The sequence below is a fragment of the Parasteatoda tepidariorum genome, chromosome 1, assembly GCF_982258835.1.
Source record: "Parasteatoda tepidariorum strain Cologne lab strain chromosome 1, Ptep-v5.0, whole genome shotgun sequence".
NCBI lineage: Eukaryota > Metazoa > Arthropoda > Arachnida > Araneae > Theridiidae > Parasteatoda > Parasteatoda tepidariorum.
Window position 1 is genome coordinate 24,853,299 of NC_141755.1, and position 24,730 is coordinate 24,878,028.

At 29.5% G+C, this 24,730-nt stretch overlaps 1 protein-coding gene across 3 annotated transcripts in view; it reads right to left on the reverse strand.

The window, feature by feature from the left end:
* Positions 1–24,730, reverse strand: part of LOC107437872 (calcium-activated potassium channel slowpoke-like) — a 222,539-nt gene that overhangs the window by 42,688 nt on the left and 155,121 nt on the right. For all 3 annotated transcript variants that reach the window (XM_071180105.2, XM_087160373.1, XM_071180104.2), the window contains exons 10-14: positions 20,572–20,677; positions 13,321–13,473; positions 8,752–8,907; positions 4,051–4,163; positions 3,011–3,169 (exon numbers count right to left, since the gene is read on the reverse strand). In XM_071180105.2, coding sequence (XP_071036206.2) covers positions 3,011–3,169; positions 4,051–4,163; positions 8,752–8,907; positions 13,321–13,473; positions 20,572–20,677 — 687 coding nt within the window. The remainder of the gene's footprint in view (positions 1–3,010; positions 3,170–4,050; positions 4,164–8,751; positions 8,908–13,320; positions 13,474–20,571; positions 20,678–24,730) is intronic.

The following is a 24,730-nucleotide window of genomic DNA, read 5'->3' on the forward strand; positions in this document are numbered from 1 at the left end:
ATATATTTTAAGTGAATTATTTCAACGTTCGTAGAAAAAGCTGATTCATGCTAAGATAAAGAGTGTTCTGACAAGAAATAACAATTATTGCGTAGTAATTATCAGGATTGTTGCACAGCAGCGAATAAGGGAACTCCCTTCACCAAGAAAAAAGTATGGTCAAAACTACCATAATACGGTAAAATTTATCATGTTTCTGACTCTATGGGAACACTAAAAATCTCGGTAATTTTTATCGAAGGGCTATGGTAACCATTTTGGCAAAATTAACACTAAAATATATTCGGTAAACGAGGTTAAATTTGGTTATTTTATCATGATAGTTTAGAGAATGGCATTAAAAACCATTTATTCCTTTAAATTTGTTTTCAGTTTTGTATCTTTTAATAAATGTGTGGTAATAAGAACTATAATTTTGAAAATCAGAATTTCTAATAAACTGTTACCATATGAACTGAAAAAATTATAAAATGAAGTATTTATGTACTATTTATTTCGGTTTCATTTACCAGAATTATGGTTTGTTTCAAAAGAAATATCATTACAGCAGAGTACGGTAATTTTACCAGAATTATTTTCTCCGTGTAGTATATCTATAATAATAAAGTGCGCCTCGCTTTTAACTAATTGTTTGAGCTAGAATTTTGAAATTTGGAAAGCAGGTGCAAAGGGCAATTTGAGTCCGATCCTAAAATTTGTTTCAAAAATTTAAATTAGTTCGTTCGAGAGAATGAAATTTTCTTATAGGCTTAGTATTAGGTATTGTTATAAAGGCTTTCTGTTTTTTCAAAAAAATTAAAAAAATATTATGGAGATGTTTTTTTAGCTCCATTTAATGAAAAAAGAAGTACATTCCACGTTATTTAATAGTTAATTATTTTTATTCATTGTATCAGGTTAGGTCAAGAATCAGCGTGGATGGTAAGTGTTAACGTCTCCGAGTTAATCTGAAACAAAGTTTTTATTTTGTTTACAGTTGCACTTTAAAAACGTGTTTTTATAAAAAATCTATATTATATAAAACGCTAATACGTACGTATGTATCAATAAAACCGATGATATTTCTTTTCTCACGCTGGCAACAGTTTTCATTTTTAATTGATAGGCTTCGGCGCGCAAGAGCACGTAGTGAGCATCGTATGGCTGATCTATATTATATAAAACACTAATACGTTTTAATTGGGTATAATATAAAAAAAACACAACTACTTCCACTTAGTAGGAATAACATTTACCATGACGCAATGCTAAATTCTATGCCACTATCCACATAAATCAATTATTAATCAAAAATGGAATATCAATTACTTTTCTTTATAATGCAATAAAATCTGGCGAGCAGCTATTTAAACGATCAAACACTTCATTTGTTTATTTGTGGCTTGAAGTTAGGCTCGCAGAAAATGCCGTTCATGGGTTAAATTTAGTAGGAATAACACAACCTGTGACGTAGGCTCAAGTATACCCAATTGATAGGCTTCGGTGCGCAAGAGCACGTAGTGAGAATCATATGTCTAATCGGGTGAATTCTCACAAAATTATTTTTATCGAAGCCAATGCTTTACACATCAGTACTGTTTCATATTGTTTTACAGCACATGGTTTTAGCCCTCTGGAGGGAAAGACTTTAAAACAAAACTTACAACAGTTGCTTTTCTCAACAACTGAAATTTAGAATAGTGTGATTAAAAAAAATATGTGAACTGTTTGCAATTTCAAATTAATATTGAAATGCACAGGTTTGGAATTTCCTACAGTGAAAAGTTTTCGGAATTTCAGTGTTCAAAAAAGTATACAAAAGCTAGATGTTAAGAACGTATCCCATGAGCGAGCAAAGCGAGCATCGGATTGCGAAGCAATCCGAAATGAACTGCGAAGTCAGTTCCGGGGGTTGGTGAGCACCAGCGAGCAGGGGGCGAAGCCACCTAGTAATTTAAAATTAACTGTAATTGAAATGAAAAAAGTTATGCAAAATTAATGGAGGTTTGGTGAGACCATAAAAAATCCTCTTACCCCCTTATTGATACTAATTAGACTAAGTTAATTTTGATAATAGGCACTGCGGGTGTTGTTTAAATAATTAACGAATGTACTTACAGTATATACGTGGGTATAGGTCGAATTTTCAAATCGCCAAAATTTTACGAAAACCAGGGTGTCAACTTATGTACCGGTAATAGAATCAGATATCCTTTTAATCGGGAAATATCCATGAATTATAAGTATTGGATAGATATGAATATTGGATAGATATAACTCTGTACCAATTTATCTCCTTTAAAATGTATTTTTAGTACGTTATATACAGTTAATTTTGCATTTTCTCATATCATATTTTCTTTACACATGAAGGGTTTTTTTAAAAAAAAACTTTCAGAATGAAATATTGAGCTTTATTTAAGTGCGTGCCTCATATCATCTCTAATCCAGGGTAGATGTATCATATCCAGAGAAGAGAACGTAAAATATTTTTAACTTGAGAAAATTTTGTTGACTTGACTTTAAAAAAAAAAAAAAAAAAAAAAAAAAACGAAATTAAAAATTTTGAAATCAGGTGAACAGCATACGGGGTTGACTTACACAATGGGTCGCCTTTTACACCTGGAATATACGGTTTGTTGGTACTGTGGACAGAGGTTTACTAATTGATTAGTAAATTGATTAGTATCAGAAAAAGTAGCTTGGCTGTGGTAAATTTTGATTATTATGTGTCAGCCGCGCGCAATGTCATCATGCTAAATAATAACGAATATAGTCTATCTTTATTTTGATGGGTTGATCTTCTAAAAATGAGTTTTGCTTAATCTAATAACGTAAAGTCAGCGAGGGTAGTAAATAGCAATGAATAAAAGCAATTTTGGAAAAATGTTGGCTTCCTTAAATACCTCTTTACTACATTAAGCAAATATTTGCTGTTAATTTTTCGAAAATATTAGTCTATACAATCTATCATCTCTTACATTTTTAAGTAGATTCGAAAGCAAAAGTCTTATCTCTGTAGGAACCATACCTTTTCACTTCATCAGCTGATTGAGCAATAAAGAAACCTTGAGTATCGGGTGTCAATTTTGTCTGGCTCTTAGGATTAATAGATATTTTTGAATCAGAACCATCGTCATGGGTTATTTCAATTGCCAATAGAAGGAGTTTCAACTTCACGAAGCATAACCTGAAAATAGCAATAAAGAAATGCAAGTGTTTAGTTATACTGTCGACGCAGAAAAGTAGAAATGTTTTCAAAAAAATATATATTTGAATGTACAGAAGTATTTCATATTATTTCGTCTAATAGTCGTAATTTGAGCTTCATGAAAGATAACCTGCGAAGGAAATACAAGTGTCTTAGTGTTTTGATAAAATTTGATTCATTGGCTTTGTAATGATTTATTATATTTACATCAATAAAAAATATTTTATTTATAATAAACTCAATTAGGAATTCATACCTTGAGAGATACGCTCCATTGTTTTTTGAGGATCAAGCAGCCTTTCTAAATATACTTGATATTCATTAGTGATTTTTAAATAGATCTGTGCTTACGAATCGAACATGGCACTTTTGTGATAATTTTACTACCTCGAGCAATTCTTAATTTTTTCAAATAAATATTTTAAAGATGTCAAGTACGAGATGCGATATTATTATAATTAATTTTTTACGTTAACCTTATTGATACATAATTCCATATTTAAAAAACTCGTTAATTATAATGTATCATTAGTTTTATTTAATTGAATTTTTTTAAAAACTTTAATAGAATTTTAAAAAAAAATTTTGCTAGCTAACTTCTTTCTAATTTCTATTTAAAATTTATTGTATGCATTAAAATATTAATTATTTTCTGTGCTTTTATTTATTCTGTGAATTTTTTTCCCTTTCTTTAGTCTAAATTATAAGAAAGTAAATATCTTTTAAAAGTATAATATTGCAAAAAAAAAAAAAAAAAAAAAAAAAAAAACTCTTAAATCGAGGCAACGATTTTAGGAATCATTTGAATTACATTACATTAGAAAATGCAATTTTTCTTCTTAAATCAATATATCACTTACTCGGCAGCTTGAGGAAAGCTCATTCCTACGAATGAAGTTGACAAAGTTTCTGTGTACATTTCCATTCCCGTACCACAAAGGTAGTCATTTTGCCATTTAGGAGTGTCAGGACTCTACAAAGAACAATTTCTTTTAAAAATATTTCTTTAGAACTATTTTTGGCTCGTAGGAAAAAAAAATATTGAAATGCATAAATGTGACCCAGTCTAGTTTTCTTTTCTAACTCGCATTAAGTTTTCCAAAAAAGACCTGATTCGTGCAAATAGATTTGCTGATTGAGATAAAAAATATTTAAATAATTTAATCATTTTTAATGATTTCCACAAAACGTATTGTATTGTTCTTATGCATTAAGTATGCTACTTTAGTTATGCCTTTTTTAAGGTGCATTTTAGTTCTAAATGAAAAAAAAATAATATTGTAACAATAATATTGTAACGCGAAGGTTTATAAATAATAATTTGAAGCAGGAGAGGTTCAAAATTTGGCAAGAAAGTAATTAATGTAGATTAAAATGCTAAAATATATGTTTTTTTTTTTTTTTTTTTAATTTTATTATTTTTTTTTTTGATTTTTACTCCGGGTGTCAGTTCCAATATCCGGAGCTTATGGAGCCAGCTTCAAATTTCTTCAACAGCAGTTAGTCATTAAAGGGTTCAACTTCAATTGATCCAATTCTTAGACATTATTACTATTTATTCAAAAATATTTATCTTTATCGATACTTTAAATATTTCTATGTGAAAATTAAACTAGATCAAAAAATTAAAATCTTTAAGAGCATTGAGATAGATAACTAAGAAGGAATAAGCAATTCACTATTTTTAAAATTATATGGAAAATTTTTGCTGAATGTGGTTTGATCATTCTACTTAAATTGCACCGATCAAATACTCAATTTCTTTGGATATTTTATTTGAATTTTTAACGTGATGAAAAGTAACAAAAAAAGTATTGTCATTGTAGCGTTAAAAATATTTTGTATTGAAATAAAAGGTTTGTTTTCAAAGCATTTGAATTTGATACAAAATCTATAATAAAAAAAGTGCAGGTATTTATAATAAAGAAGAAAGAAATATCTCTTCTCCTCTTATGAGATGAAATCTGAATAAGTTAAATTCAAATATTTACAAAAGCATGATTCTTGAATAGGGAATAGTTAATGAAATAATTTCAACTTTGACTAGTTAGTAAAAATTTAAATTGCTTTTTTCTAGCCATTATTTAAATTTTACAGAAATACAAGAGATAAGAAATCAATTTATTCAGTGAAGAGAAGCTTGAAAAATATAATTGCCTTAAATACATTTTTCTGAATTTCTTATTCAATATAAAGCCTGAAAAGTTATTTTACTCAGTAAATAGGACTTGTTGCATGCATAAAAAATGCAAAGAAATAGTCGAGTCAACTTTTTCAAAATATCTTGTTTTGTTAAACTGAATTTTACTAGATTCTGTTGTCTAATTTTTATGTGAATTCAAAAATGTTGCAATAAATAAGAAAAAATGTACAAAATCTTTTTAAAGTTATATTTTGAGAACATTTTAAAATGGGCATTTAAATGAATAGTAATACGTTATACAAAAATAAATCGAAGGTAGTGAACACATTTTATTTAAATCGAATAAAATCTTTTCCTACTTATTTACATTCAAGACAGGACATGTTTTTTATATGAAAAATATGCCCTCTTTTATAAGAGCTATGCAATTCATTTTTAGAAAACTGTATGGCGCAAATACTATATATATTTATATGAAAAATGCTCAACTATTTTTGTACTTTTTTTTCTTCTCACGCCTTGCGCCATATTTAATAAAGTTTGCAAGAAAAGCTTTCTGAATATGAAAGACAGGCGGAACACAAAAGAAAGCGATGAATTCAATAGAGAGATTTTTTTTTTTATCAAAGAAAGAAATTTCAGAAGGTGAAAGTCATAACTCATTAGCGATTCTGACAGGTTTATGAACGCTTCATTTTAAATCTTATATATTTTTTTCTTATTGCAAGAAAAAAATATAAATCTCAGGATATTTAAAAATAGACCGTTTAATCATATTAGCGGCAAAAGGATTGCAAGATTTTTGGAGATGTAGAAATTAAGTTATTTATTGCTTACGCTTTCGTTGAATGTAGAATTGTTTGCTATTTTCAATTTATTTATTCCTTCAATTCATTTCAATTTATTCAATTCATTTATTCTATTCAATTTATTCAATTCATTTTTTTTGTAAATCCTTCAGAGATATAGCCTTCACGATAATTTTAAGCATAATTCTTACGATAATTTCGATATAGGGAACGGAATACCTGTGCTACAAATTCTAGGTACCCCAGTTACATTTTCAATTTATTTTCTTTCGTTTTGTTCTAAAAATAGTTTATAAAACAGATGTGGAATAAGGGATATTGTGTTCGCCTCTCAATAAGGAGACCCAGGTTCGAATGCCAGCAGAGGATGGTTGATTCAAATTCTGCTCCCAGCTTGCACTGACCACACTGCTGACATAAGACATCTTCAGTGGTAGATGAACCATGGGTTAGAATCCTTTTGCCATCGGTCTAACCATGGGAGGTTTTCGCTGTTTTCCGCTCCAGGTAACGCAAATGTGAATTAGTTCCACCAAAAAGTTCACCACGAAGATTAGTTTGTCCCAATGCCTGATCCTGGAGTTCCCTAGTATTCATGTTAGGGTTCGAAATTACAAGGCTACGGAGTTGATAATCATTAATTTAGAATTAGGTCGGACGTTCAACACCTGCTATAAAATAAGATGAAACATAGTTTATAGCACTTTATGATTAGCTTATTAATGGTACATAATGCTGTTTGCATTAGACGAAATTACACCCATTTGGGAGCTTGAACCATAAATATACCCAATCCATTTATTTAAAATCAATAAAATATGCCATTTTTTTCTTCATAACATAATATATTTCTTGTTTGGTTCGAAGAAAAGAATTCCAATAGTTTTTTCAGAATTCCACTACAACGATATGCTTGAAATTACAAACTCTATTCGATACATCTAAGAATTACAGTATGAAGAACAACAGATTGTTTCATATATTTACTCATTATATTATAGTTCATATATCATATATTAACTACAAAATATTAAAAAAAAGTCTCCCTATTGCGAAATAAAATAAAACTGAAAAAGAAATATCAGTAAAAGATAAGAATATTATGCGGTCATTAAAATTAGTTTATTAAAGGCGAGCGCCAGTATGATAGTAAAAAAAAAATGCATGTTTTTTAATTGGCGTTTTACGTTGGAAATGCACGTTTTACTTAGGATATAGTAATAGTCATAGTCAGGCTTCGTAAAGTCATTGTTAAAAGATATGTGAAATTTTTATTATTTTTATTTTAAGAACGAGCGAAATTAAAAAATAATATCATTCTGTATAGTTAACTTAATGGGTAAAATTTTAATTTGGTGGGAATCACTTACTATACATTGGGTGAGTCGCTTGACTTGGAGTTTTTGGAGCTCGTTTAAAAATGCTATGGCACTACCATTCAAAAACAGACGAAAAAGTGTAACTGGTCTTAAACTTAAGAGTGAAAACATTCGTTCGTTTCTTTCTGCAATAAACGAACAATTTTGATTTGAATTAAAAGTTTTTGAAAGCAATATCTGTTGAATATTTATTTTCAAAACATAATATTTTCCAAGGATGCTCCGACTGTAATTATTGTACTTATTGTAATTTTTCCATCAAAATAAAAATTCATATGACATGTTCATTTAGAAATTGAGAAGCTGATAGTGCATTTTAAGTACAACGGTCAAACCAAATTTACTAACAATGTTCCCTAAGTTTTTTTTTTAAAATCCTGAATTGATATTTAATATTCATTAAGATATTATTTTTTTCCGGTGCAGTTTCATTTCTGACAAAATTATTTAAATAGTGATAACATTGAATAAATAACAAAAAAAGAAAGTAATAATATCATGAATAAAAGTAACTGAAAAAACAGTTGTGACGTTACTTGGAAATTAAGAACTGTATCGTTCGAAAAGTTGTCAACCCAACGATTGCTTACATTTCAAAAGTTGAAGAAATTTGGAGCGTGTCGAGGAACTCACCCATCATTTATTAAGTTTTTAAATTTAACGGAAAATTGTATGAAGGTACCATAATTCATTGAAAAAAGAAGACATGTGTATTCGAAAAAATTTGTTTTTACTTCTAATTTCATAGCTTATTGTTGACATTAAATTTATGAGGTTAAATTAAGATATCTTAGATTTCTTAGGTTGATTAAGGCCTCTTGTATGAATCCTTATAACGAGTCATTGTAGTAATTCACTAATATCCAATCTTGACGTCAAAAGCTATTCAAAAGGAAACTTTTTTTTCTCGAAATCTGTCTGTGATACTATTTTACGTAAGTTTAATTAAGTAATTTATATGACTTAAGTTGATATTATATGGAAAGCAAGTATAAGACATTGCATTTAAGATTTATTTCAAATGAATTTACTCTATATTAATTACTTGTAATTGTCTATCAGTTACGAGTACACGCCCAAGAATTAAATTTTTTATGTGACATAGCATTAAATAAAATGTCATCTCAAATTCTAAACTCAGGCAACGTCAATCGTGGGAACAGCATTCATCGATATCGTTTAGTAATTTGTAGTCTTTGAAAAATAAGAAGATCATCTAAATATATTTACCGTTTTGTAAGATCTCATTGCAAAAAGATTGGCGACCATGGTTGAGAATCCTGGAGCCAAACAGCTTTGAGCTATGAATCCAAGCTTTAATTCTGCCAAGCAAATGACGTCATCTCCATTCTTCCAATTCCAGCTCGGAATGTTTAGTAAGTAAGCCTAATGGAAAATTTTAATTAGAGCAAGGAGAATTTACACTTAGATTGCGTTTTATATATGTATGCAAGCAAGCTACTATGCTTAGAATAAAAAATTCCAGGCCTTATTGGTTATTAGTCATCAGAAAGGCCTGGAGTTTGCTGATGCCATTTGTATTTTGTGCCTTTTTTGCTCCTTTACTAGTATTTTATTTTTATATAATATAGGGCATTTTTGAGAGTTTGAAATATTAGTTTAATTTTTGAGCATTTTTTGAGAATGTTTGGTTATTTTTTAATTGAAAAAGTGACAGTATAACTAATACAATATTATTCAATTATACCCCAGTAACATTCGTAGATGTTGATAAATGCCTCTTCTGGCGCAAAAAGGTTTTTTTGGATAGAAGATGTTCGATAACATTTGAATATATTAAAATGCATTTAATATACCAATGTAATTCTGATTTCTGGTAATTTCTCAAAATTCAAGTTATGAAGTAAACCTAGGTATGTAAGTCAGTGCACATAAATATATCATATACATATATATTGTATACCTTATGTATTGTATACATATATATCATATACATGTATATCATATACACATAAATCAAAACAATTTTCCTTTCTTGTACAAACTTTTATTATTTTTTTTTTTGATAGGCTATAAAAATAATTTTGAATTTCAATGAAAATTACGTCTCAGTTCCTCTTACTTTGCATGTTTAAGTAAATATATTTATATTTATTTAAATTAATAAAAAATAGTATAATTCCTTAATGCAATAATAAAATGAGTATAAATTATACATAATATGAAATTTTAGGAAACACTGCTAAAAGTAAAGTGATCAAGAATAGAAAAAGTGAGCTTTATTGCCTCAACAAGTGATGTATGTATAATAAATATGTCCTGTCAATATGTCTTGCACAGTCGATCAAAGCACTCCTGCCAGCTAAAGCGAATTTTAAAACGTATTTGTCAACTTTTTCCATAGCTTACTCACTGTGTAAGTACCTTTTCGACAAGATATGATATCCCAGCGTGGTAGTTATGATTAAGTTGAGCAATCACGCAACTAATTCCCCGTGATTCGAATCAATAGAATCAGTTCACTTTGGTGATTTGAATCACACGTTCGAATCCCTAACTGATTCGAATCACTTGTTGAATCAAATCTTTAAAAAATTGAATCACTTACTGATAATGAAATTGATAAAATGATATAAATATGATTTATCTGTAATAAAAATGACTTTAATATAGATATTTTTATTTTTTAAAAATTTTGACATGCATAAAATTAAAAAAAAAATGCTTGAGAAATAAAATAGTTAAGATTTTTCCATGCTTGTCGTGTTCACCAGCCCCCTGAATTGATTTTGTATTTAATTTCGAATGGCTTCACAAACCGGTTTGATAAGTTAATGCTAACATATTTTAGTCTTAAATTAAATAAGAAATCCGAAGAAACTGAAGCGGTAAGTTATTACTTGATTAAAAGCTTCATTCACTTCAAAAATATTCAAAATAGAAACAACAGTAGACATGGTTCAAGCGCTCAAAAACGGGAGTCCGTTTTCTTTTTTTAATTATGCTTAATTTACCTGCTTCTATTAGTATTTCAATGATAAATAAAAGTGGCATATAATTTAAATGTTCCTGTTATTTCTGTTTCTTATAAATACTTTAACTGTCTCGAATCAATGAGATTTTTAAATGCATACATCAGATTTCTTTTTAAAATATTTCCTTTTTGTTTTCCATTTGGATAAGTTGTTTTCTGAAAAAAATTGTAGTTTTTAAGTTTGGAAAAAAAAGGAAATTAAAACTGGTTTACATGCGAGAACAATATGCATTATTTTCCACATTTTTAATAACTTTATATTTCTAATGGTTCTGCTTAAAAAATATTTTTTTTATTAATCCTGTCTTGTGTTAATGGAAAGTATATGTTTTCCTAACTAACCAGTCATGTTTTTTTTCTTTTTCTGAAAAAGCATGCATTAAACCACAACTTCATTAAATAAATCAATGTTTTTCTTGAAATACTGCAGAAATGAAGAAAAAAATATTAAAAATGAAACATTGTTTTAAGTTTTTCGTAATGTAAGTTTCGCGTTTCTGCTTTAATTCTCTAAAATTTAATTTACCGCGGAGGAAAATAGATTTTTTTTCCTTTTCTTACTCGTAAAGCAGTTATTGACTTTCATGAATTCAGGGCCCTTCTTTAGTGGGAATTTCGTCCAAAGTTCTTTTTATTCCGTTTGATTTACGTGAAGATTTATTTCTAAGGAAATTGGATTCTGGAATTGTGTAAAACCAAATTTTAAAATGATTCGTTTTGTATTCTAGAATTATGCTAAATGCTTTTTTTAGAAAATATTTCATTGAACACTCTGTGTCACACTAAACAACATTAATTTCGCTATCATTTTAATTTTGAAATGAAAAAATAGTTGAATACATCTAAATTTATTAGTTTTGAAGAAAACAAGCATTTACTTGGAAAATTATTAAAGAAATACTTTTTTTATCGATAAAGTTTAATTATTTATACTTAGTGAAACAAATTTCTCGCAGATCAAACATAAGAACATGACTGAAGCGAATTAAAAACAAACCTACTCATATTTCCTAATAAAGTAAGTATGACAATTGAATCATTTTTTATTCCAGATAATAAATATGCAAAAATAGTTTTAATGATTCATTTTGAAATGAATCTGAAACTTATGTTTGAGATATTAAACTTTTTACTTTAAAAAAAAACAACTCGTCGAAATCAATTGGAGATTGCAGTTTTTAGAATGAAATGTCCTAATATTTAACTAATCTTTTATAGTTATAAGCGTTTGTACCAAGGAATGCGTAGTCAAGAAGATAATAATTATACTAGTGAGGAAAAAAAAACTTTGAAATCGCAAATTTTGACTCCAAAACTGAGTGACAAAAACCTGTGGCTCAGCTATTAACAACTTTCCCTTATACAGAGAAGCAAAAATTATGCCAATATGTTTAATGCTATTAGTTGTGTTTAGTTTCCTTAATTACGAAAGTTGATTTTAATATACTTAAGAAAACGTATGGAAATGTTTAGAATGATTTGAGTAAAGAACGTGCATTAATTATCAATTTATTGTAATTAAAAGAGTAAAAAAATAAATAATTGAAATTCCTTATTTGATAGCGCAAAATAATTAAGTTAAAGGCAGTTGCACAGATTACTATTTTTTTATTTAAAATTTATTTAAGTGCCTTAAAAATAAGTTTTCAATTACTATACCCACTTTATTGATCTTATTAATCCTTATACCGCGTTTATAAAGGATTCTTAATACTATTTTGAAAGCTTTAACTTTCCAGTAAAATATTATATAAATAGTCGCTTTCTTTTGAACACTCAAAGTTTCGTGCTAAAATGAAAATAACTAATGAATTTATCTGTAATCGATTCACTTATTGTTCGAAAAAGGCACGGATAGATTTGTTTTTCCACTGTGCTTGGAAATTACCCGAACCGTTTAATTAACGTATATGCTATTTTATTAGGTTATTTAAATATCTGTCTGGCATCGATTTGCAAAGAAATAAATGTATAGGTGTAAGCTAAATCCAATATCATTAATAATCATCTCACGTTCTGAGTTACTATGCTTGATACCAAGTAAATCAAATACATTAGCATAATCAATTCGGGGGAAAGCATTAATAGATGAGATGACGATACAATAGTCATTGATTATTGAGAATAGTGAATGAAATGATACAGAATATTCGCTTCGAGTAAAATATTAGATGATAAATTATCTTAAGTATTTTTAGCATTGAATAATAATTACAAAGATTAAAAACTGTTACTATTAGTTTCATTAAACTTCCAAGACTTAGTTTAATTGAACTTCTAATAAATTTTTTTTAGTTTCATTAAGCTTAGTTTCATTAAATTGAAAGATTGCGTCCAATATGTTGGAGAACCTTTGTTTCAGATTTAAAACTTGAAAAACAGCATTTTAAGATATGCTTTATGGAGTGGCTCTATATTAATATATTCATCTACAATATAATAATATAATGAAATATTATTATTTTCATCTATATTTCAAGCCGATATTAAATTGGCGATCGCTTCGAGAGATTTCAATATTAAAATTACATATTCTAATGATTACTTTAAATATAATTTTCATCGAATGCAAATTTTATTTCTTCTTTTTTATCCAAAGATTGAACTTATTAAAATCGTAACACTCAAGAGGTAAGTCTAATAACTATCATGATTATAAACTGAAATTCTTTATATTTTGTAAATTAAAACTTTTTCTCTTTTACTTTTCCACTTTTACTTCAAGTTCAACGATATTAATTTTTTCGTGTTATTAAAGATAAATTTCGAACGTTGGTGTCAAGAAAAAATATTTGTTTTCTTACCTTGTTGTGATATTGCATGAGCTGTATAATGACTCGTATGTCATCTGAGAAGTTTTTTATTGATATGACTCGCATGATGTTGGCAGCGTCTTCAGCATCGGGATCTTGGCAGTATTTGTTCGCTAAAACTAAACACGCGTCCGCTTGTTGGACCTGAAACAAGAATAAAAGTTTGTGCATCATTATTGATGAGCTATACGAAAGCAAATTTCTTCCAATACTTGATCCAGGTGTCCCCTTGCCTTCTGGATTGGGTTCAAAATTGCAAGGCTACGGAGTTGAACATTAGTAGCCGTAAACTCTAAAATTGGGTCGGCTGTTTGACGACGATTATAAAATAAGAAAAAAGTGTGCTCAAAGAGCAGAAGAAAACGTTGATGACAAAGCATGTATTACAATAATTTATTATTTACTAAAAATTTAAACTTTTTACAGAGGAATTAGATCGAAAGAGTTTAATAATTGCCAAATTTTATGTCCCAACACTTTCAAGTGGGTTTAACTGAAGCGTGTGAAGCGAATATACGATTTAAAGCAGTTTTCGGAGTTGGAGGAGCGTTAGCGAACAGGGGGTGGAGTCTAAGAGTTATATTGAAAGAATTTAAAAGGGAAAATACCTCACCTTTTTTTCAAATTGAATGGCATAAAATATAAAAACAAACGATTCCAGTTTGCTATCTCAGCTCCTTTTTTATTCAAATGATATTTAAACTACTAAAGTTTTTTAATTTTATTAAAGAGTTTTTATTTGTTATTATTTATACATTTATTGTTGTCTTAAAAATTTCATCGGTTTTTTAACGATATGCATACGTAAGAGTAACTGGCTATATTATAAGAAGGTATAGTTATGACTATACACAGTTGCAAACTAAGAAAAAGCCAATATGGTATAGGATTTGAATAATCATCTGCGACTGCATATAGTTCCATTTTAGTTCGTTATCAAATTCTACAAATATGCTATCAAAAACAATATAAAAGCTTTTAAATGTTAAACACGTCAGACAGAAATTTAATTCATGTTATATTTTATGATATATATAATAGAATTATTAAGAAAAAGGTTATCGTTTCATAGCCATGCTAGAATCCTAGACTTGGCGACATATTTTGATAAATAAAAAGAACTTTTGTTCTTGAAAAAAAAGAAAAAAACTGTATGACGTTGCAAGAATATTGGATTTGATTGGACCATTAAAAATGGTGCTTCTTATGCTGACATGCCCTTAACAAATCAAGTGCAAGATAAAGAATATTTATTTTTGTTAGAAGAAAATCGTCTGCCGAAAACAATATTTATTATTCTTTTATCAGTTTCTAAATGTTGATACACACTCGCGTGGGGAGCTTGGCAGCTATTTGGCGTGCACATGTATTCAAACAGGATTTCTCTTTAGGGATAATGTTTTTTTCTTAATTTGCAAACAGACTGTAGAGATTTCTATACACATTCGGGTAAATGTTTTAAAAGAAAAAAATTGTTCTGTGATAACCGCATAATAATTTTACCATTCAAAAGAAAATTAATAGTATTCCTTTTTCTATGAATAATAAAACAAATATTAAAATATCCTAAATTTTCGTTTAAGAAAATCGTTATTAAGATTAATCTTCATAAAAAACTAATATCACGATGAAAGTATTAAATCAAATATTCATTCTTAAAAAAATAATAAGTAAAAACGATTTTAAAATATAGAATAGTTTGCAAAATATGCTCCTAATATGTATTCATAGAACTTTAATAAAACTTAAAACCAAAAAAAGAAGCATATTGGGGGTTGCTAAATAATATTTAAATGAGAAAATGCAAAAAAGCTATCAGAATTTGACAAATTACAATACAAGAAGGAATTATAATAAACAACAAGATAGGTTAGATTCAAGTTTTGACCACCGATTGATCATACTCATCCTTCTATTTTTTATGCCCAGGAGGTGTGGTGGATTTAGTCTTTGCTTATCATGAGATTGGGCTATGTCTTGAATCTTCGTGCTGAAGGCTGGATGTTTGATTAGACTTTCTCCGATTGTGGAGGATTCAAAATCCACACCAATATAATGCGAGTATCTATGGCTATCTCGGAGTCAGAAACTTTTACGTACTTTTAAGAAGTTGGGTATTGTGATGCGGAGACAAGTTGATTACGACTGACATCTGTCATTCGATTTTAATTGTGGAAGTATTTTGTGATAATAAACCAGTTTTGTTTACGGATCATAAGCCTATTAATGAGCCTATTACCAGAGACTATTAATGTACCTCTAATGAGGCGTTAACATTAAACTAATATATTTTTCGTTCATTAAGATTTGGTTATATACGTTCTTTCTCATTCTTGTATCTAAATATTCAATATTCAAATGATTAACAAAATAAATTCAAAAATACCAGGCAACAGCTAGATATTATTACAACCATTTTACTTCAAAATAACTGATAAGTACGAATTTATTTTCACGTATTCATTATTACAACTTTTTGTTTAAGAATAAGTAAATATGTGTAGATATTTTTCAGACATATGATAAATGTTGTAATATTTTAAACAATAAAATAAGTTATTTAGCCTTATTTCTCTTGGAATGCAAATACATTGCATCTATTTAACATGCAACCATTAAAAATATCTTATTTTTGGACACTTTTCCGTAATAAATTTGATAAAAATGCTTTAAATAAACTAAAGTACTCTTAAAAGTGATTTAAACGTTATTGTGTAACGCAAATGCTCATAAATGATTGAAATAATAACCCCCGAAATACCGCCAAACTTCATTTCTTTTCATTAAAATTTGATTCTTTTAACACTTATTTATATTTTCCTTCGATAAAATGGCTATGACTTCATTTATTTGATTTGCTGTAGGGAACATAATTAAATTTTCAGCTTCTTATTCGCTTGTTGCTATGGAAACAGTTCAATTTCCGCATTTTGGCCCAGAAGTTGTAATATGCGATGATATATTTATTTTTATAATTAAACTTTGCGGCTAGCGATTTCACTTTTTTTTCATATTTTATTCATTATTAGATTTAACGGGCTTAAAAAAATTCCAGCTGGCGTTCTTAAAGAGTCGATACTTTATTTGTACATATTTCTATAAATGGATTAAGAATTTATTTTAATGGTACGAAATTAAACAGATGAAATATTTGAAAGGAATTGAGTTTAGTTAGGTGGTTTATTTAAAATAGAGATTATAGATATTTATAAAAATATTATTTTATTCTTCATTACTTTTAATTTATTCGCTTTGTTATATTCTATTAATACTTATAATTTTATTCTATTTATTTTTACTGATATGTAGGAAAACTAAAGAATTTCTTTTAAAGAAAGTACGCAATTATACACTCATAATTTTTTTCATTCTTCTAATTGAACACTTTTAGAAATTTCTTGGAGAAAGCAACAAAATAAAAATGTATTTAAATTTTATTTAACCAGATTCAAATAAAACAGTGCAGCAATTAAATAAATCAGGTGTTATTCAAACTATTAACAATGAGAAAAATAGTTTATTGATTGTTTTCACCGAATACGATTAAACAATTACGGTTTTATCAGCGCCAACTAGGCCCACAGCCAATGAAAATCTAGGGCAAGTTTTTCGAAAGCAGGAAGCTAAGTCATATGATAAGGATTACGAATTCATCGATTTGTTTTCACTCATCAGATACCTAACACAATGCGGATGTATAATATTTTTTATATTAATAAGCATGTGGTTAACAACTTAAGCCACTTAAGCTCCGTATAGCTGAGTCGAAATTTTAGCCGAGTCTAAACAAGGGTATGGATGCCTGAGTTGATGCCACAATATTTCCTCCATTCCTTCAACACATGAGGAGGTTCCAGTGTCTTGCACTCCTGAATTGGTGACGAAATTCTCATATATGTAGAGTTGGCATTACGGAGAGCTGCTGAATACAAAAATCTAATGTTATGAAAGAAGCGTTTACAGACTTACATCGTCGGGAAAATACTCAATCGGAAAATTTATTCAAGTGACAAGTTTAAATATTTTTTATTTTATTTTATAGCCGTCGTTGAACAGCAGAACCAATTTTGGGTTTACGATTGCTAATGTTCAACTCCGTAGCCTTATAATTTTAATCCTAATCCAGAAGACAAGGGAACTCCTGGATCAAGTATTGGGAGAAATTTGCCGTCGTGACGGTCTTTTTGATGGAACTAACTCGCACTTGCGTAACATGAAGATTACGAGAACTACCCACGGTTAGCCTGACTGCAAGGGACTCTAACCCATGATCCGTCTACCACTGAGGACATTTAACGTCAGCACTGCGGTCGGTGCGAGCCGGATGCGGAATTCGTATCAACCAGCCATCGCTTGGATTCGAGCCCGGTTCACCTAATTGGAAGGCGAATCTGAGACATCGCGGCTCAAGTTTAAATGCCTGACCAAACGCGATGCATAACACAATTTGAAGGCCTGAAATATTTACTTATACAGCAAAATTGACTAAACCTCAGTTGCTGCAGACGCACACAATAGAGCGTTTAATCTTCAGCCTGCAAGTGTAACCTGGCACAAACGATGGATAAAAACAATTTTTCTGATGAAAGGAAATGGTATTTGGCTGGACCAGATCAATAGAAGTATTATTGGCATGATTTAAAAAAAAGAAAAAAAAAAGAAATAGAAATATTCTCAAGCGTTCATTAGGCGAAAGCTCTGTGATGACCTCGGATTGTTTTGCTGACAATGGCCTGGATTCAATTGCATTCGTTACGGGAGAAATGAATTTACGAGCTTACTAAAACGCTCTAGGAAGTCAGATTTTACAAAATGCAGAATTTCTCGAAGGAGAAAATTTGATGTATTAGCAAACACTGTAAAAATTAATTAATATAACTCTACGAAAAACTGTTTCAAAACAACAATGCTGAAACTTTGAAATGGCCAGGTTAGTCTTCATACATCAGCCTAAAAGAGAACTCATGGAGTGACTGCCCACGAAGAGTTTATGTAATTGGGAGGAACTTTAAGTCATCAATACAGTTGAAATTCGCTCTATCGAAGACGAATGACATAAAACACACTCAAAACTTAGTCAAAATATAGTTTCATACATGAGAACTAGAATATTGAAGTAATTTGGAAAAATGGCTTTTACACAAAAATTATTTTTAAATGCTTTTCTTAATGTTGGCTCTTAGTTTTTTATTTAGGCAGAAATACTAAGTCTGTACATGTCACTATTTTTTGATAATTATAAAATTATAAATCCTGATTTTTGCATTATTTCTTAAAAAAATAATGATACAAAAATATTTCAATCCCTTTTATTTTCTTTTTGATTTCCTCATAACTTTTTCACTGGATTGAAAGTTTTTTCTAGCTTTGTATTTATTATTATTAATTTAAAAATGGACTGCAAATGACACATTTTTCTTTTTAAGCTTTGAATAAAAATCCAGACTTTTCTTAAAAAGATTATAAAAAAACTTTTCATTTAACAATTGAACAATTTTTGATTTAACTTTTTCCATCTTCTTGCACTGAAATTTAATACAAAAAATTTGATTAAAACTATCTTTTTTTAGTCTTTTTCCATGTTTGGGTTAAATGGATTAAAATAGTTTCGGATTTTAATGTGCTTCTGCATTTTACTTCATTTCTTTTCTCTAAATAGTTTCGGAACATTTCTTTATTTTAAAAGTATTTTTAAATTAAAGATAGCATTTCCGTGTCCTTTCTTAAATTAAAGAAAAGACTAAATGACGTTCTCGTGTGGAGAAAAATTTTACTTTTAAATTATGGTGTTCTAAAAATGAGCTTTTAAATCGCAAATAATATGCTATAAAAAGAAAAAAGTAAATAAAAATTAAAGAAAAAAGATTCCTCTTTGTTATTCTTATAATATTTTAATTGCTTGTTTTGAAAAAGAACATTCACATTAATTTATCGTTAAGTTAAAATTTCGAATAAATAATTGCGCGCGTATAATTTAGAAGCACATCTATATTATGTTTATTTGCTTTTATATCCCGTTTTTATTAGCTCTATTTCGCGTTTGAAACGATGGGTTTTTCAATATTATAGTTGTGGAGTTCGAGAAAAAAAACTTAAACGTATGCGTATATGAAAAAGTATGCATAAAAAATATATTTACCATGCAAGCTGACTTTTCTTAAACCTTTGCGTATATTTAAAAGTGTGCATAAAATATATATTTACCACGAAATTTGATTTTTCGTTAACTAATGAGCATATTTAAAAGTATATATTGAACATATATTAACTACGAAATTTGATTTTTCTTAAGCATATGCGTACATTAAAAAGTATGCATAAAACATATATTTACCACGAAATTAGATTTTTCGTAAGCTAATGAGTATATTTAAAAGCATATATTAAACATATATTAACCACGAAATTTGATTTTTCTTAAACATATGCGTACATTAAAAAGTATGCATAAAACATATAGTTACCACGAAATTAGATTTTTCGTAAGCTAATGAGCATATTTAAAGGCTATTATATTAAACATATATTAACCACGAAATTTGATTTTTCTTAAACATATGCGTACATTAAAAAGTATGCATAAAACATTTACCACGAAATTAGATTTTTCGTAAGCCAATGAGCATATTTAAAGGCATATATTAAGCATATATTAACCACGAAATTTTATTTTTCTTAAACATATGCGTACACTAAAAAGTATGCGTAAAACATATATTTACCACGAAATTAGATTTTTCGTAAGCCAATGAGCATATTTAAAGGCATATATTAAGCATATATTAACCACGAAATTTGATTTTTCTTAAACATATGCGTACATTAAAAAGTATGCATAAAACATATATTTACCACGAAATTAGATTTTTCGTACGCCAATGAGCATATTTAAAGGCATATATTAAGCATATATTAACCACGAAATTTGATTTTTCTTAAACATATGCGTACATTAAAAAGTATGCATAAAACATATATTTACCACGAAATTAGATTTTTCGTAAGCTAATGAGCATATTTAAAGGCATATATTAAGCATATATTAACCACGAAATTTTATTTTTCTTAAACATATGCGTACATTAAAAAGTATGCAAAAAACATATATTTACCACGAAATTAGATTATTCGTAAGCCAATGAGCATATTTAAAGGCATATATTAAACATGTATTAACCACGAAATTTGATTTTTCTTAAACATATGCGTACATTAAGAAGTATGCGTAAAACATATATTTACCTTTACTCTTTGCAAATCAACAGGATTCATGACGGTACCTTGAAAAAATTCGACTGTCGTGAAGTGCCTCTTGAAGAGACCCTCCAACTCTAGGTCAGGAGGTTTTCTAAAAAAATCAAACAAATAAAAAAAAATTTATATCAAAGAAACAGCAACTGTAATTGATTATAGGACCCCTATATGAAAATTTGATTTCCGAGGAAGAAATTTGGTGGAGTTTCCTGTTTGCATGCACTGAGAAATAACGCATGGCCAAAACGAGCAGAATATGGTAAAATTTAAATTTTCTCTGGAAAGTCTTACAGGAGTGCTTCGGTAATGATTTAAGTAAAATTGACAATAAAATATGGTTTCATAGAGTGAGATATAATTTGGTAAATGTGGTAAAATTTGGTAATTTTTTATGGTAACTTAGATCAGCGGTAAATTTTTTTAATCATAAGATTGCAACTTTCTTCTTATTTTTCTTTACAAATGCATAAAGCATTTAAGAAAAATCGTAATTTATTTAATATGTTATAGTTGGAAGAAATATTTTTTAAAACAAATTAGCGTATTTTTATTGTTATTTTACTTAAATAATTTATTATAAATAAGCTGGATAAAAAAATGATGGTTTATTGTTTGGATATGAAAATAATGGCAAGTTTCAAAAATTGCTACTGGTTCAAAAAATTTATACTATCGGAACTCTATGGTTTCGCGGAACATCATTTGGGAACTGCTGCCTTAGAGCATGTCATAAAAACCACTAATTCGGTAAAATTTACTTTTGAGTTTTGAATTTTTTACTAAATGTGTAGTAATAAGAGCTATAATTTTGAAAACCAGAATTTTTGGTAAACTGTTACCATATGAAAATTATTAAATGAATGAATTATATTTTGGTTTTTAATACCAGAATTATTTTTTTTACTAGAAATGTCATATCAGTAACGTAAATTTACCTGAATTTTTTTCTCCGTGTGCCTTTTCATATATGGATGGAGAACTGCACAAAGCTAAGCACAGGAAACGCTATCAGTTAAAATTCGAAACAAAACTTTCGGACTATCAAATTTAATTAATTTTTATCCTTAATCTAAAAATAGCAAGCGTATTGTTATTGTATTATTTACAAAATGACTTGTGCTGAATTCAAGTTTTAGTATTATTTATCTTTTAAGAACCTAATGCATGAAATAACATTAGCTAAGAAAATAACACTCAAAATATTGCAAGCCTTACAGTTTCTATGTTATTTTGTTACATTAATTTCCTTAAATCAATTTGTTGTTCTCAAACATTTAGAATTCATAAAATACAGAAAAATCTTATGAATGGTAAAATTAATTACAATTTTAAACACAAAGCTCAGTGATTAATCTACTTAAGCCTGTTAAGACATCATCTTGAAGACATAACAAAAGCGCAGGAATACACCGGAAGTTTTCGAAATTCTGTTCCGGGTTTAGAATCTTTTTATTGTATACACTCAGTTTCTTATCCATAAATATAATTGAATCTACTCTTGCTGATTGCAGTTTTGAATGATTAAGAAAATTTATAAAAAATGTAAGAAATTAGATCTGAGTTACCTTCGGGTGCTATATGGCATTATTATTTGAGTTAAGAATTACCCTACAAAAATATTCTACAATTTGTAAAAAGTGCAAAAAATTGAAATTTTTGATTTTTTTACGTTGTAATTAGAACTTACTAAAGAAATTATTAATATTAATTATTTTATCATCAATTTTTAAAAAAAAAATTATTTTATTGCATTTATAAGTCAGTCATGTGCTATTTCTCTATTCAAAATATTCCATGCTACATATTTCTATTCAGCAACATATTTACTTTAAAAGAGTCAGATATTTAAAATTCGATTTCTCAGGAACTATTTGACCGATTATGCTCAAATTTTGTAATTTGCTTTGTAAAATTATATTCTTTAAAATGATGTAAAACTTTGTATACCTTAGAACCCAAAATATTTTCGAAAATTGTTAAATAAAATAAATAATAAAAATAATAATAGAATTGTTTTTTTGATAGAATTATCTTTAGATAAACGAATTTTGTAATTGTGTGTCAAAATTTTTCAATTCGCTCTAAAAGTTCTCGAGATTTAACGAAATACGAAAAAGTTAAAATTAACATTAAGGAGACTAAACTTAGGCGCGCTCTCCTGACTAAACTATTGGGATCATATTTCGAGGTTGGGTAATTACCTTCAGCTTAAAAATACAACTCACTGATACCTTTTTCTATATGAACTTTACTATCGAATTTCTACGAACCAAAAAGTGAACATTCTTTTTAGAAGCTCACATCACTTTATTGTCTGAATAATGCTGATACGTGATGTTTTTTTTTTAGATGGCAGAAACATTTCTCTCTTTGCTGTTTACTACTTTCTTACAGGATGGCAGTAATTCGTCCTACCAGTATCTTATAACCATCTCTTACGGCTGTCATATATCACTCATTGGGGAATGTTTACAATAGACTGTTATAAAGCAACCTAGTATTTTGAAATTAGGCAATAAGATAGTTGAGAAACATAAAAAAATTGCTGTGGGGCCAGCGAATTTGCTGTTTTTTCCTTCACCCTCATCACATGCTCACCAAAAACCTTTCGAAGTTATTTAAATTAATATTTTTATGAGTAAAACCCTACAAATTGTGCAGATTTTTTTTGAATTATGCTATAATGATGTGGCAATTTTGAAAAATTATGCTGATGGGTTGCAGATAGCCAGTGAAATAATTTTTCAGACTTTGTCTTTGCATCAAATATGTTATACGGAGCCCGGATAGATTGGTTGGTAGAGCACTGGGCGCATGTCCAAGGAGTCAGGGGTTCGATCCCAGTCAGCTGAAGATTCCACGTGTAGTAAATGGTGATTGATGCACGTTAAATCTGTCGAGTCACAAAGTTCTCCACGTTTCCATAACAAATCATACCTCTGGGAGTACTGATCTAGGAATTTCGTTATTTTCCGGATTGGTTCAAAATTACAAGGCTACGGAGTCATTAGTAGTTGTAAACCTGAAATTGGGTCGGCTGTTCAACGACGTTTATAAACTGCTGTTTGTAGAAAATGCAACACCATGAAAGAATCATCAGAATCAAATGAAATTTAATGCAGAAACGACTTGTACTGATACAAATAAATGATGAAATTTTCAAAACAAAAGAAACAAATTAAGCGTCCGAAATCAGTATTTGGTGCAGCCACCACGCGCTGCAATAAGTGCTGCTATACGACGTGGCATGGAGTCAAACAGATGTTGAATATCTGCTTGAGGAAGAGAATTCCATATCGCTTGTATGCGCAACCAAAGTTCGTCTTTGGAAACTGCAGGACGCGGATCACGAGTGAGACGCCGACCAACCATATCCCACACGTGCTCAATAGGCGACATATCCGGCGAATAAGCAGGCCAAGGAAGAAGTTGCATGCGTTGTGCTGAACAGAAGTCTCTAACAGTCCGCGCAACATGTGGGCGTGCATTATCCTGCTGAAAGATAGCTCCAGGGATGCCTTGAAGGAAAGGAACGACTTCGGGCTGTAGCACTTCACGGACGTATCTGTTGCTATTGAGATTACCCTCAATTCGTATCAAATTGGATCGTCCATGATACGAAATCGCACCCCAGACCATAACTCCGGGTGTTCGACCACTATGTCGTTCAATAATACACTCAGGAAGGCAGCGTTGACCGGCATAACGTCTAACACAAACACGGCCATCATGGGTCCACAAATTGAAGCGTGATTCATCTGAAAAGACAACTTGGTGCCAATCAGCTCGCCAGTCTCTGTGCTCAAGAGCCCACTGCCGACGCAGCCGTCGATGATCCGCCGTGAGGGGAATCCTGTATAATGGCACCCTTGCACGCAATCCACGGCGCAGCAGACGACGACGAATTGACGAAGCCGACAATTGTACACCTGTAGCAGTAGACCAATGTGCTGCCAGCTGCCTGGAGGAAGCTGTGCGATCATTCACCGCCATGCGGAGCAGGTGTCGATCATCGCGCTCTGACGTCATCTTCTGTCGTCCAGTGCCTGTTTTTCGAGTTGTTCGGTGCTCGTCGGTCCACTGCTTCCAAACTCGCATCACTGTGGAACTGTTCCGCTGCATACGAGCTGCTATTGCGCGATAGGAA